Source organism: Alligator mississippiensis, chromosome 1 (assembly GCF_030867095.1).
Source record: "Alligator mississippiensis isolate rAllMis1 chromosome 1, rAllMis1, whole genome shotgun sequence".
In the NCBI taxonomy this organism is placed as follows: domain Eukaryota; kingdom Metazoa; phylum Chordata; order Crocodylia; family Alligatoridae; genus Alligator; species Alligator mississippiensis.
In genome coordinates, this window is record NC_081824.1 from 254,077,740 (window position 1) to 254,092,573 (window position 14,834).

The 14,834-nt window shown below is 45.3% G+C and overlaps 1 protein-coding gene across 5 annotated transcripts in view; it reads right to left on the reverse strand.

The window, feature by feature from the left end:
• POLQ (DNA polymerase theta) overlaps positions 1 to 14,834 on the reverse strand; it is a 95,524-nt gene that overhangs the window by 31,233 nt on the left and 49,457 nt on the right. For 4 of the 5 annotated variants that reach the window (XM_019476340.2, XM_014603882.3, XM_019476341.2 and 1 more), the window contains 3 exons: positions 14,447 to 14,581; positions 12,740 to 12,914; positions 2,919 to 3,048 (listed from right to left, as the gene is read on the reverse strand). In XM_019476340.2, the coding sequence (XP_019331885.2) occupies positions 2,919 to 3,048; positions 12,740 to 12,914; positions 14,447 to 14,581 (440 nt within the window). Of the gene's footprint in view, positions 1 to 2,918; positions 3,049 to 12,739; positions 12,915 to 13,218; positions 13,388 to 14,446; positions 14,582 to 14,834 lie in introns of those variants that run through there. The other variant, XR_009459009.1, reaches the window with a different exon arrangement.

Genomic DNA, 14,834 nt, shown 5'->3' on the forward strand with positions numbered 1-14,834 from the left:
AGTACGCAGGGGCGGTCGGGGATGGAGCGCTGCCACCCTGTGCCAATGCCTCACAGGAGCGCTAGACCGGGGCAGGCAAAATAAGGCCCCCAGGCCGGATCTGGCTTGCCACCTAAGTGTATCTGGCCCACAGGAGGGCAGCCACAAAGTCATGGGATCTGGTCCACAGGGAGCTGGCGGTTCCGGCTATTGGGTCATGCCAGGCATTTCCCAGCCATGCCCGCAGCTTAAATGAGCTCCAACCCAACATGCCAGAAGCAGACTCGGACAAGTATCAGCATCAGCTGTGGATACGTGCAGGTTCCAGGTGGGGATGGAACATTTGCCCAAGTCTGCAGCTGATGTTGCTGCATCAGCACAGCCACGCCAGTCCCCACTGGGAACTTGCCAGCAGTGTCCACAGCTGATGTTCCTGCCTGCCCAGCACTGCTTCCAGTGCGTGAGCTGGTAGAAGCTGTGGACAGGGCTGGGACATTGTGGATTAGGGCATGCTGTAGCTGCAGGGACAGTTTGGGCAGGGAGGAGAGACAGAGAGAGAAATTGGGGCAGCTGCAGGCAGAGCCGTCCATAGGGGTGTGTGGCAGGACATATCAGCCTGTGCGAGACTGGGGGGTGGAAAGCAGCTGAAGTGCGGAGCCAGGGAGTGGGGCGAGCAAGCTGGAGTGTGGTGTATGCAGCAGAGCTGGTGGCCGCACCAGGGCCTATATGGCACTGTCCACAGAGCCCCCCAAAGCACAGGGCCCGGGGCAGTCACCCTGATTCGCCCCCACCCTAGGGATGGCCCTGGCTGCAGGGAGGGGAGGCAAGGGGGAGAGAGAGAGAAAAAGGGATCGGGGCTAGGGCTCTGCTCCAAGCTTAGAAATTCAACCACCTCCTTTGGGAAACCCTGAACAGGTATAGAGTTCCTCCAGTCATCTCTTAAGCAGACAGTATTAGAGTTGGTAACAATTACATACACTCATCTGTGCCTGCTCTCTTAGTATCATTTCCACCTTGTGGCCCTTACTAAGATTTCCTCAGAAATCATATCTGCAAATGCAATTCCTAGCTTTTGAGCTTTTCAGACCTAATGCTGCACACAGAGGTTTCTCATCAGCTCCTTAGAGTGATGTGGTTTAATGCTGAGTGCTACTATGCTAATTACTTCCTAAATCAGCATATAGTGCTCAGCATTAGACCATACCACTGTTTTTATTGTTAGTTTAACTACAGTATGTATACTCAGCATCATACAAAGCATGCAGGAGAATTAAAAAACCCGTAAGTTACATATGCAAAAGGTTCTCTTGCTAAAGGTAGTGTCAAGATGTATTTATGAGGTTGAAATTATAGTACACTATTTTCTTCTATTTTACTGGGGGCACATACCTAACTGTCAAGTAGGCATATATATATATATATATATATATGAAGCAGCTAGTATTCACTCCAGATTCAGATTCAGCTGATTCGGGGGACAGTGATTCGATTCGGTAATTTGAATCACTGTCCAGATTCAATTCGGTTGAATCTGATTCGGCTGCTGCTGAATCTCCGAATCACCCAGAGCCATCCCCCACAGCCTGCCCATGGCTGCCCTGCCCTCCCCAGTTCCCGGCTCTTTGGAAAAAGCCATGACTCACTAGGTGCTGCTGGGCGGGGGGCGATCCCCACTACCCCACACTGCCCCATGCTGCACTGGGGGGCTCTGCTGAGACTATGCTAGTATGTGATTTCTGTGAAGTTCACAGAATTGATTCGGACCTTTTAACTGGTCCCCCAATTCAATTCGGACTTGGAGATTTGGCCACCAAATTGGGCCGAATCTCCTCCGAATCAAATCACCACCCAAAGCTTTGCACAGCCCTACTGTCAAGCTTTATTCAGAGTAGGCAAAACCATGACCCTGAAAAATAACATTAACGAAGGATTGGCTGCCCATCTGCAGGTGGGCTGACTGTTGGACCAGAAGTGACCACAGATCGGCAAACCGTGGACTGGCAAACCGCAGACTCAAAGTGACCAGCATACTGCAAACTGGCAGCCACTCCTTTTTTCATACTCAGTATAAGAGTATGCAAAAGAGTTAGCTACCTGCCCGCAGCATGCCTGTCACTGCTGGTCCACAGTTTGCCGGTCCGTGGTCGTTTCCGGTCCACGGCTTGCTGGTCCGCAGTTTGTCAGTCCTCGGCATAAAAAGGTTGTGAATCCCTGAATTATGAGAACTAGTATGAGGGTAGGGAGACATAAAACACAAGAAGAAAAAAAAAGTACTAAATTTGAATCTCTAGTCTATATGTAAGTCTACAATATGGCTGTCTTGGCCCAGTAGACTATTATTTCTTTGTAATTTTGTTAAACTTTTTTTTCTTTTTTTTAATTAAAGAGAAATTGATTTATAATAGCAGTTCAGCAGCCTAATTGCCTTTGCAAAGGGAGCTTTATAATAAAAATTATTAATAATAATATAGCACTGAGAATTCATTCACCAGGATGGGTGATCTAAGAAGTGGTGCTGTACACAAGTATATCTAATCTTAATTTTGTTCTCCCCAGAGGCAATATTGAATTAAACTAAACCAAGGAATTAAGAAAATCTCTAACCCCTGCTCAGTCATACTGTGCCTCAGTTTACCCAGCCATACAAATCAGGGAAGCAATACTAACCAACCCTGGAGAGGGGCTGTGAGGACGCAGAAACTCCCAAAGGTTAAGTGCTACTTAAGTGCTAAGTGCTATTAGTGTTACTGGGTATTTCACATGCCACCAGTTTTCAGATATTTCTCCTCCAAACAGAGAAATACGGAGCAACAAGTCACGGAACAGACACTCATAGAAGTCTATCTCTATCTCTGTGAGGGATAGAAAGAAGAAAACCGATAGTGTGACCATATTAACAGAAGTAGAGCAAGACAAATCGCTGCTAGATACTTCCCTACCTGGCTCCAGGAAGAGCTGAGACATTTCTTCGTGCTTGGGAAGGTGGGCTCTCTTCAACCAGGGTTGGCATTTCAATCTCAAAATCTTTTGGAACATTCTGGATATTTGGCTCTGCAAAGCTTATACGACCTAAATGAAACAGAAGCAAAAAATAAAATGAAGACCCAATAGAGGATAACCCAAAGTAGTAGAACATGTGTCAATGTACAGCCTGAGCACACTTGCACGTAAACTTCCCACCCCAAATATTTTGTGTACAGCAAAGAATTCAGGCAATTCAAGTGGCACATTCACTGATGCTCTGTGAACTAGCAGTATGCTGGGAGAAGCAAGGATACACTGGAAAACATCACTCATCAAGTAACTTAAAAACTAGTCTAACATGCCTGAAACAAATCTCAAATGGGAATGCTCTCCAGAGCCTACGTACATTTTGGAGCTGTGCTGCTTTTGTAAACTTCTTCCAAAATCAACAAGGAAATAAATATGCAATGCATGCAGAACCATTTGATGTCTTTCCCATTGAAAATGGACATGGTTTGTGTAATTCATCTGCTTGAAAAATTACGCCTGTCAAATGTAAGGGAAGAAAGCCTAACAAGAAAAGCATGCTCTTTGCAAGGATCAGAGTGTCACAGATAACTTAACAGAAAGATATACATGCCTGTGATCCCTGAAAGATTTCATAGATTTCATAGACATTAGGGCTGGAAGGGACCTCGGAAGATCATCGAGTCCAGCCCCCCGCCCAAAGGGCAGGACGTCAGCTGGGGTCATAGGATCCCAGCAAGATAAGCATCCAGTTTCATCTTGAAGGTGTTCAATGAAGGCGCTTGAACAACCTCCGGCGGCAGGCTGTTCCAGACCTTGGGGGCTAGGACAGTAAAGAAATTCTTCCTTATGTCCAGCCTGAAACGATCTTGTAGTAGTTTGTGACCATTCGTCCTCGTCATCCCTTGGGGCACTCTGGTGAACAAACGTTCCCCTAGATACTGGTGATCACCCCTGATAAACTTGTAGGTGGCCATCAGATCACCCCTGAGCCTGCGCTTTTCCAGGCTAAAGAGCCCCAGGCCTCTCAGCCTGTCATCGTAGGGTCTGCTTCCCTGACCCCTGATCATGCGTGTGGCTCTTCTCTGGACTCTCTCAAGCTTCTCCACATCCTTTTTGAATTGTGGAGCCCAAAACTGGATGCAGTACTCCAGCTGCGGCCTCACCAAGGCCGAGTACAGGGGGAGAATGACGTCCCGGGATTTGCTTGAGAAGCATCTATGGATGCAAGCCAGCGTTTTGGTCGCTTTACTAGCCGCAGCATCGCATTGCAGGCTCATGTTCATCTCGTGGTCAATGATGACCCCCAAGTCATCCTAATTGCCTTTGCAAAGGGAGCTTTTGATATGCCATCCTTATCAGACTTGTTTTATTTCAATGCCATAGCATATGCTACGTGTAACTAAAGACATTGATCAAAGAGCTATAAACTCTTTATTTTATAATGCATTAAACACACACCAATTTTAATATGGTTACATTGTCATCCTATGAGTATTTCACCACAGACATGTAGTTAAGGCAACAGCAGCAGACTTACTGTCCACAGAATGACTACTTATGAATGGGTTTCTCAGAAATAGTTCTCTATCTGCATTTAACATGGATGCAGGCAGTTCAGACGACAAGCTACCCAGAATCTAACAAACTCCAGTTTAAATGAAGTTTCACCATCTAAATTCAACCCAGTGGAAAGAAAGGGAATGAACAGCCACTGAAGTGTAGATCAGATTTGTCACTCTGGGTGGTAGAAGAGGATGGCTTGTCTCATCAGGTACCCAGAGGATTCTGGACATCTAAGCAAAAGAGGTTGTCAAGAGAACCTGTTTTCATCTATAGCCGGCTAGAAAGAAACTACTTTTATGCCATTACAGCAATAAATGCACGTGCCACCTCAGGATTGGTTTCCTGTGATATGCTTTGCATGGCACTACATCTGGACACCATCAAAAGCTACAGTCAGTGAGAACGTAAACAGCCAGCCTAACTAACAGCAGGATCTCAAAAATACAGTCCCACTTATGGACCACCTCCCAAAAACCTTCTGCATGCAATGCAGGGCATCAGTTTTGACATTTAAAAACCTAGAATTATTTGTGTAATTGCCTCTCTTCTCCTGTGATGTCATGGAGGCTGTTAACAAGCATTTTCATAGAAGGGCCTTGACTAACACATCCTAGATCTGAATTTCCAGACATGCTGCAAAACTGGGGGGTGGGGAGGACTCATTAGGCAGAATAAGCTAGAGGCACTTTGTACTAATTCACTAGAGTTTATGTATTTTTTAATACTTATGGCATCTAGAGTCTTGCACTGATACGCTATAGATAAAAAATGAATAAATAAGATGGAGCAGGAAACAGAACTCAAGATTTTCAAATCAAACTTCCATTTGGGCAGAGATTTACTTACTTTTAAAAGATTATGAAATTTTATTAAATTAATTTCATACATAATCTTTCTAGAAAGAAGAGTTAATTAGCTACCACAGTGCTGGATAAGTGACCATAATTAAGCATTCAGTTAGTGCAGTCAGACCTACACTTCCAACATAAGTAGTTTGTGGAGTGCAGAACCAACACTGTGCTCTTGCTATGGGAGGCAGAGACAGATATATCAGAGATAAAATCAATACACAGATTAAAAAGTATCCCTGGATCTTACATCCAGACAGGTTCTTCACTGATAATTCAGCTACATGCCCTTTGAAACACTGCTCAACGCTTTTCAATTCATACAAAAACCCCAGTGGGACTTCACATAAAATCAATTTGCTGAGAATCAGGTTTGACAGGCAGAATGGATTATAGTCCTAAAAGCATTTTTTTTTTTTTTAAGGAAAAAAAAGTGTGTGGGGGGGGGGGGGGGAAAGGGAAGGGTATGCTGAACCTTTGAAGGAAAATCAACTTCCTTTGCATAGGTCCAATCCATTTAATATTTCATCTTCATACAACCCATTTAAAGCTTCCAGGAAGAGTAAATCAAGAAAAAAAAATTCAACAGAGCATTAAAACCCATACTCAAAAAGGGATAATTTATAACCCAAATGAACTGTCCTAGGACAGGGTTTTTACTGGGTTATTTTCCTTATTTTACTTTTCAAGAAATTCTCATCTCTTAAAGCTTCAGATGACTCACTAAAGGTGCTGCTCCAACTCAAAGGTGGCACACTGAACATAATGAAATGGAGTTTATTACCCTGTGCACTGTTGGGACAGTCCTCGCACTCTATAGAAGTAAGTGTTGCTGCTAAGCTTTTGATGCTAAGCAAATCAGGGACTCCAGTATTCTCGTTAATGTCTAGTTTTTCACCACTGGAAACTCCTGCAACTATAATCAAAGGTTTATACCAGAGGGGCAGCCCTGTACATACTTGAAAACACATTTTTTACTTAGCTGTTCCAAAATGTCAGTTTCATCGTTTCACTGGATTGATCTGTTTGCCAGTGCTCTTCAGGGAGATTTGCTGGAGACAAGGTGAGGAACAGCAGGAGTATTTTTTAATAAATTAAATGCCAAGTGTGGGAAACTAACAAAAGGAAAGTCTATTCTCATATAACTCCTCTCAGGAGGGAGTGCTGATGTGTGGCAGTGGTGACTCAGTTTCCCCAAAAGTACATCGGTTTAACAGAAGGGTACAAACCAGACTGATTTATTCATGCTGCTAAGCATGAGGTCAGCAATCTGTTAATACAACCCATCAAGCCCATCATAGAAACCAGATAATACAAGTACCCTTTCTTACAATGCAACTTTAAACCTCAACTCCAAATGGACCCTTCAGGATGAGAATCTGCACCTTGTGCACAGCCCAAGCTGTTCCAAATGGCACAAGGACCTTCACTACTAAAAAAAAATCACACTGACCACACTAACTTCTGCAGCCTTTTAAGTACAATTCATTTAGGACTTGCTCTGTAGCTGCAATCAACTTCCATCTCTGTTTGGGCCGCCTCTGTGGGGAAGTCCATCCTTTTCCCAGTTGCATGCATATCAGGCTCCTCCACAATCTGCCTGAGGCCTCTTTCAATGATTCTTAGAGCATATCAAGGAGCAAGGTCTGTCCCCTGCACATAGAGGGAAACTAGCCAAAATGCATGTGTCCCAGCTGACACATCCTGCCCTGGGGATGACAAGCAACAGCACAAGTTACAGCTTGTCCCAGGTGGCCATAATCAGTGCCAGGGCTTGGGCAAATGATCCAGGCGCTATGATGCTCATTGGTTCTCAGCCTCACTTTTTACCCTGCCTTTGGCCATCTTGCACAGCAGGGAGGAAAGGTGTCCTTCATCATGAGGCTTTCTCCCAGGCACAAAGCCAGTTGAACACCCTTGTATCAGACTGGATCGCTGCAATTCCCTCTCATACTGCAGGAGAGAACTGCAGTGAACATACTTTCACTTTGCAATTAAAAACAAACAAACATTCTCAATCTGACTGCTCTCAAGGGCTACAACCATACTCAGGGGACAGGCTGGACATAGTTGCTTTAAAAGAACTGCTGTACCAAAGATCCAATGGTCACAAATGCAGGCTTTCTGTGACCTGAGACCCTCTAAGCAGGCAAAGAAAATAAAATATGGGTGTACTGATAGAGATTTTTTGGGCTGATAACGATGGCCAATTTTTTAATGAGCCATATCAGCTGATACCGATCCAATTGCTGATATGCAACCCCGCAGCATGGAGAGCGGGGACAGGGTGGTAAGTCTGCTTTGGGAGAAGAGGTGGTAGGGAGGGAAGGAGCGTGGGGGCAGATCAAGGCCCCTATGGTGAGGAAGGGAGTAGGGCTCGGGTTGGGGCAGGTGGCACACAGCCAGGGCAGAGTGCAGGACAGAGTCGCGAGTGGCTTGTCTGGGGGCTGTGGGGAGTGGGGTTGTGGCTCCCACCATTATGCGCATCCTGGGAGGTCATGGGAGGGCGAGGGCAGGATCTGTACGTGGGGCGAGGGCAGGATGCCACTGAGGGCTGCATTGGGAGGCTGGCCCAGGCTGCAATCAGGGTGGACAGCAGTGGCACTGGGAAGGGGCTACAGCTGGGGGGGGGGAGCTGCATCCACCCCAAAATTCACCATAGCACTCCCCAATTCCCCCTCCCAGTGTTCCTGCCACCCCCCCGAGCACAGCCCCCAGCCCAACCCCCACCCCTGCCGGGAAGAGCCTGGTACAGCCCTAGTCCACCATCGCCCTGTCTGCAGATCCGGGGGTACATGTCCCCCATGCCCTCTTGGGGTGCACAGAGTGGCAGAAGCCCGCCCCCCCCCCCCCACAGTCCCACCCACCATGGCTATGCAGCACCTGCCCCTACCCCAGCCCCACTCCCTCCCGCACCACAGGGGCCTTGATCAGCACACCCCCACACCCGCTCCCCCACAACAGACATAACAGCTGCACTTGGCTGCTCTCCACCCTGCAGGGCTGTGCTCCTGGCTGCCTGCAGATGCATGCATGCACACGGCGTTTATGGGCCACATTACTGGCCACAACAGCCAAAAAAATTTGATTGCCAATGCAGTCAATTTTCTTTATATTGGTGCCGATTCAATATGCGACCGATGTATCGGTGTACCTCTAAAATACAATTCTGCACACTACAAACACAGAGGAACAGATTTTATATTGCAAGTCTGAAAACACTTGTCACTACAAGACAGACCATTCTTTCCAAATGTTTGTGAATGCCACTCCAGAGGCCAGCAAAAAAATAGGGTGACATAAGGGTCAGCTGCCTGCCTAGAAAGACTACTCTCAGGTAGTTAGGCAAAACAAGCATATAGATAGTCTCAGGTAAGCATTCCAGAGTTGTGCAGCCAGGGTTTTTGGAAAATCCCTGCATTGTGGGAAAGTTATGTTGAGTCATTAAAAATTTCTATATAGAAACTTGAGTGTATATTACAACAGTAAAAATAGTTAATTCATCACTCCAAGTGGATTAGTAATGATGACTAATTATTATCCATGGGTTACTCATAGTTAGCTATTTACAACTTTTCATGAGATGTATTCTGCACGCCATATCATAGCTTGCCAAAGAATGATTTTTAATGTTTATAATGAAAAAAAAAATATTACAAAGATGTCAAATGCAATTGGCACACATTTTGTTCTCTGTATGAGAATTGTATGAGTATGCAGGTAAATGCTAAATGTACAGTTTCTTACTACAAAATTTCAGAGCACTCTCTATAAAATAATGATTTTGCTCCCTCATAATCATGTAGTCAAAGCTCATCACCAGAAGAGAAATGAACTCTTCAAAATGGAATAGTTGATGATCTATTTCCTCCTGATCAAGAGAAGGTAAAAAGGATCCAATGCTTTGCATGCATCAAACAGCTAGACAGGTGCTATGGATAGCGTAGGTCAGGGATGTTAAACTAACCTGGGGCCCAGAGCTGGATCTAGACTGTGGGGCTCCTCATGGGCTGGATCCAGCCAGAAGCACTGGGGTGGCTGCCATGGCCATTGCAGTGGTAGAGGGGTCCAATGGTGGCAGCCCAGAGGCTGTGAGGGGTCTGAAGGAGGGGGTGCAGGTATGCAGTGACGATTTGAAAGCAGCAGCACTAAGTCAAGCTTGCTGCCAATAGCCATGGCCAGCAGGGCCCTGAATTCCATGATAGGCCATGCCCCTTATGTCCTATGGCCCGCCAGTGGTCCCACAAGCTGGATAGAGAGGCTCAGAGGACCGGATCTGGCTTGTCGGCAATGTTCCCTCTAAGGAGCAGCAGTCCATGAGCGCGCCTGCTCGGTCCAGCGTGAGACACTTACTGAAGGATGCTAAGGGCTGGGGGCCGGGGGCTGGAGCCAGAAGCCAGTGGCTGAAGGCCAGGGGCTGGAGCTAGAAGCTGGTGGTTGGAGGCTGAGGCCGGGCCCGGAGCTGGTGGCTGGAGCCAGGGGCCGGAGTCTGGTGAAGGCTCCCCAGCTCCGGGGGAGTGCTCCGCTCCCCCGCAGTGCTGGGGAGTGGAGCACTTCCCCAGAGCTGGCGGAGCCCATGCCAGCCGCCCGCCCCAGCTCCATCCATGCCTTGCCTCACCTCGGGGAGGAGCCACTGCGCCCCAGTGAGGCTCCGCCGGCTCTGGAACACTGCTCCGCTCCATGGCTCTGACGCCACGTGCCTCCTTGCTCCCCAAGGCGATGTTGGGGAGAGGAGCAGTGTCCCAGAGCCGGCAGAACGTCACTGGGGCAGGCAGCGGCTCCTCCCAGAGATGAGGCAAGGCAGGGATGGAGGCTGGGGTGGGTGACTGGTGCGGGCTCCACCGGCTCTGGGGAAGTGCTCCACTCCCCTGGCACTGATGCAGGGGAGCAAAGCACTTCCCTGGAGCCGGGGAGCCCACGCCAGGCTCCCGCACCAGTCTCTCCTGGTGCGTGGCCTTGAAAAGGCTGTGCACGGCCACACTTTTAGTTGTGTGCAGTCACGCACGCATGCACCTTGGAGGGAACCTTGCTCATGGGCTATATGTTTGACACTCCTGGCATAGGTCAATAGTTTTTAAGACAAATAATAAATCAGGATAACATTCCATGGGGGGGCGGGGGGAGAGAGAGTTTGTGTGCGCGTGTGTGTGTGGAAACAGCTAATTGCACTTTAACAGGTAATCAATTAGTCAGTGTGCTTTGTATACAAATCAAGGAGACTCTGGCAGAGATCCAGGGGACTAACTAATAAGAATTCAGTGATGAGTTATCCTACTGACTAATTAATTAGATTTTCTTTTCTCAAAGTATATAAAAATAATGGATTTCGATATTCTGCTCCAAATCTCTGATACCTGGTAAATATGCCAGAGAGCCTCTAATAAGATAAATGCCAAACTTATGTCATCTTCAAAATACAGACCCAGCTGACACAAAGCCACAGTAACAATAATCATACTCAGCTATCAGAGTGAGCTTTACATCTGGTGATGTCAAAGTTCTTCTGAGAGAACACATTTCTTTGAACCAGGGAAAGGGAAGAATAGAGCAGTGAAGGGACTCAACCAGTGTCAAAGGCTGAACAGCAAAGCAAACCTAGGTCTCTACAATCCCAGTTTAGTGCTCTATACACTGGACCACATCTTCCTTGAATATATAAAAACATCAAGATGCAGCCACGGGCACAGACACAGACAGCACAGCACAAGGAATTAGCAATAAAAGGCAATAAGGAACAAGGAAAATAAGCTGGAGAAAGGCATCTGCAGCAAGAATGAAAATAAAAAATGGGGGTAGGAGGAAGAAGAAAGTGTTTAGAATATGCTCCCACTATATTTCTTGTCAGTGACCAGTGACACTTACCAGATGTCCTACACTCCTTATAAAAGTGTAGAAAAAAATGAGAAATTAGTAAAAGAACATAAGAGGAAGAAAAAGATACTACATACTGAGACTGTACTGACTGATGACATCTTATGGATGGATGGATGCGTGAGGGGGATAATACAAAAGAAAATGAGAAAGCAATTCAAAAATCCAACCTCCATGATGGCCAAAATGATAAAGCTAAATGAGAGAGGTTTTTTGATAAAGTACAGCATCATTTGGGAATTCTCAATTCTTCCACTTGTCACAACCCAATGATTTTAGTGCCTCAGCACGATGGAATTTTCCCGCCACATGAGAGTCTCTGTGCACAGCAAAAGTTTTCTGTTGCAACAGAAAACTCCGATGCAAGAGAGTTCCAACCATTCGTATGCAAATTTGTGTCCCGCTATTGGCCAGTTCTAAATTATTCCTACGTGGTGGCTAGCGATTGGCTTGCTGGCCGTATAAAATTCTGTGCGACTTCCGCCCAAGTCGGAGAACTTTGAGCACACTGCAGAGTGACTTTGAAGATTCCTGACTCGTGGCTGAGCTAATCGATAGTCTGATCAACTATCAATTTTCTCCCCATCGCCGAACGCCATCCCTCGACGTACCCTTTCCCTGCTGGCCTGGTTCGTGTACGGATTCGCTGGCCTGAGTCTTGCCAGCTGGAGCAACTCATGTGATTATTTAAGTGACCGGACCACCTGCGTCGCGGCTACTAGCGGCATAAGTAAAGCTTTTTTGCAACCAATACGCTTTGTCTGCCTCTCCATTCACCAGCCCGCCCAACAACCGAGCAATTTCTAGATCACCTCAAGTCGGCTCCGGATGTCTGAGACACCACTGGCTATGGGTGACTTCACTAAGTTTGCACCTTGATTTCCTCATTTTAAAGTGCAGATAATAGTTTCAGTACCTTCCAGAAAGAAAGGCAACTAATATAATACATGTTTTCAAATGGGTTTATATGTTAAAGTGAAAGATGCCTTTAAAATGCCTTTTAATACATACACATGTATGGGTGAAGTCAGGAATAGTTATAGGATTTGGGGGGGGTGGGGGGTGTACACACACACACACACACACATATATACATGCACACAGGAAGAATAGGAACATATATATACATATATACACACACACATATACACACACTGTGTATATATACACACCCACCTCCCCAAATCACATGCATTTGTGTGTATTCCCCAAATCCTGTAACTATTCCTGAAGGTGCACCAGAAACTTGTATATTCTATCTACTTAAATGCACACACACAAAACATATTAGTAACACTGTTTCAGTAGTGCCTAGCTACATAGGGTCCTGAATTTTAATTTACATTTACATTTTTCTGTATTTTAACATTTTTGATTTAGTTTGGTTTGAAAGTAAGCTAAAGGACACAATCAGTTCTTCCTGATCACCCAAACATGCTGTCAGAAACCAAGGGGAAAAAAGGATGTCATGATCATCTTGTTACCTGTAGCTGTATGAGTTTGGGAGATTGGATAGATCCTCTCCATCCCCAGTAAAGAATTCAAATGCTTCTCCCTCTGCAGTGGAAACACCACCTTGGTCATTGCATTAGTGATTCGCCTCCATTCTAGAATCAGGCCTGGTAATGGATGTAAAGTCTTTAATTTCTCCAGAACATCCTATAAAGTAAAGCACAAAGCTTTAATGGGCTGCCTGATAAATTCAATACAAAGTTTCTTTGGTTTTACAGAGAAGATTAATTCTAACCAACAGTGATATACCGAGAGGAAACTCTCCAATTCCATGGCCAGGGCTCAATATTACATGAGCAACAGCTCCACTCATATTTGCTGTACAGAAAGTAAAAACACTGTGACACATAGCTGCAATATAGAACATGCAGCCAGAGAAAATTATTTGAACAGACTCATTTGGTCTTGAGTCCTAAAGAAAAATTTCAGTCTGCTTTAACAAACAAGTCACCTGAAACAGTCAAATGATCGCCTGGCCTGGGTTGTCTCCTCTCTCCCAGATTAATGCTCCTCCTTCCTCTTCTTGTGCTTCTCTCCCTGCACCTCTCCTATTCTGACTGCGCATCAGGAGGACACAAACAGGCCCACTGACCACACTCCTTGTAGGGCACAGGTGATCACTAGCAATAAAAACTTTGCAGTTAAGTCAAAAGAGTTGCTTCTTATTGATCAACGAAGGTACAAGCAATTGCTCAAAATAAAATATAGGAAAAGAATTTAAAAAAAAATGCTGAATACAGCCATTGGAACTCCTAGTAGCATCATAGGGTAGCCAACACTGCAAAAGTTAGGTAACTCTCTTCACCCTTAGCATTACTTCTACAATACCCCACCTGGGCTAACACCAAGTGAAATCTACCAAGCTCCTCATCTCTTCACTGCTGCTAGAGCTTAAGACACCAGCATCTGCTTTCCAACCCACTTAGCACACTGAACAAAAGGACACTGGGGGCACAACACAAGTTAATGAGCCCTGAAAACAGGGAACAAGTAGATCTGCTCATATGTCTTTGTCTGACAAATGCAGCAGTGATTAACCCCAGGCAATCAGTATTAGAGCAACAGCTTCACAACAGTTAGAAATTGGTAGTTATGCTGGTGGTCCTGGATTGTGTACATGCTGTCAATATCGTACATGGTTAAAACCCATCTACGTAGCCATTCTGAAAAGCAATTTTTTTTGAAGGGCAGAACACAGAAGTGGTTTTAATAGGCAGAGAAAATTAATCATCGACAGTTAATCCTCCCATACAGGAGCCAGCAGACAACTCCAAAACAAACCTCTTTCTTTTGCAAGAAAAACAACATCTTTTTTTAATCTTTGTGTCTACATATGTATTTATATGGTATTTTTCTCCCTGACATCTAAGCATCCTTCAAGAAGATGACAAGAGATTCTAACTGTTGACCCTACACAATTCTTGTGCTATTTCTGTCTTGTAGACACAATTAGGTGGAGTTACACTCAGCCAAACCTACCATTTCAGTTATATCTGCAGTTACCCCTCATTCTCAGTTACATCTGTGCCTTAAAAAGAGGTTACATTTGAGTCTGCATGGGAGCAGACAGCACTAAAACTTATTTTTCCTCACTAAAATCCAATCAAACTCTGATGAGTACATGGGAAGGAAGTTATTCCTATAGTCACAGTACAGAACCACACGTAATTTAGTTGTACCTTGGTTGTACTGAACTGCTTGCCCAGCCTGATCCGGTGTCCTTTAGTAGTGCATCTTCTTGTGTAACCAAGAGTTTTCTTATTCCCTTGAGCTTTCACATCTCCATTTGGCAACTTCAGTTCCAAAAACAAGACCTAAAAGAGACCAGAGTTTCAAATTCAGTACATGTTTTTAAACCCCGAAATAAACAAGTGAAAGAGCACTTTAATAGCCTATATTCTAACAAAAGGACAATGCTAATGTTCCAGGTACTTAAAATGCTGATTAAAAGATCTGTGTATTGTCAATAGCAGTTCCTCCTCGTTTTAATTAACTACAAAATGTAGTCTAAAATCTAATTTTCTAATCTTAAAAAGTTTGGATTGCAAGGTGTTTTTAGACAAGGTA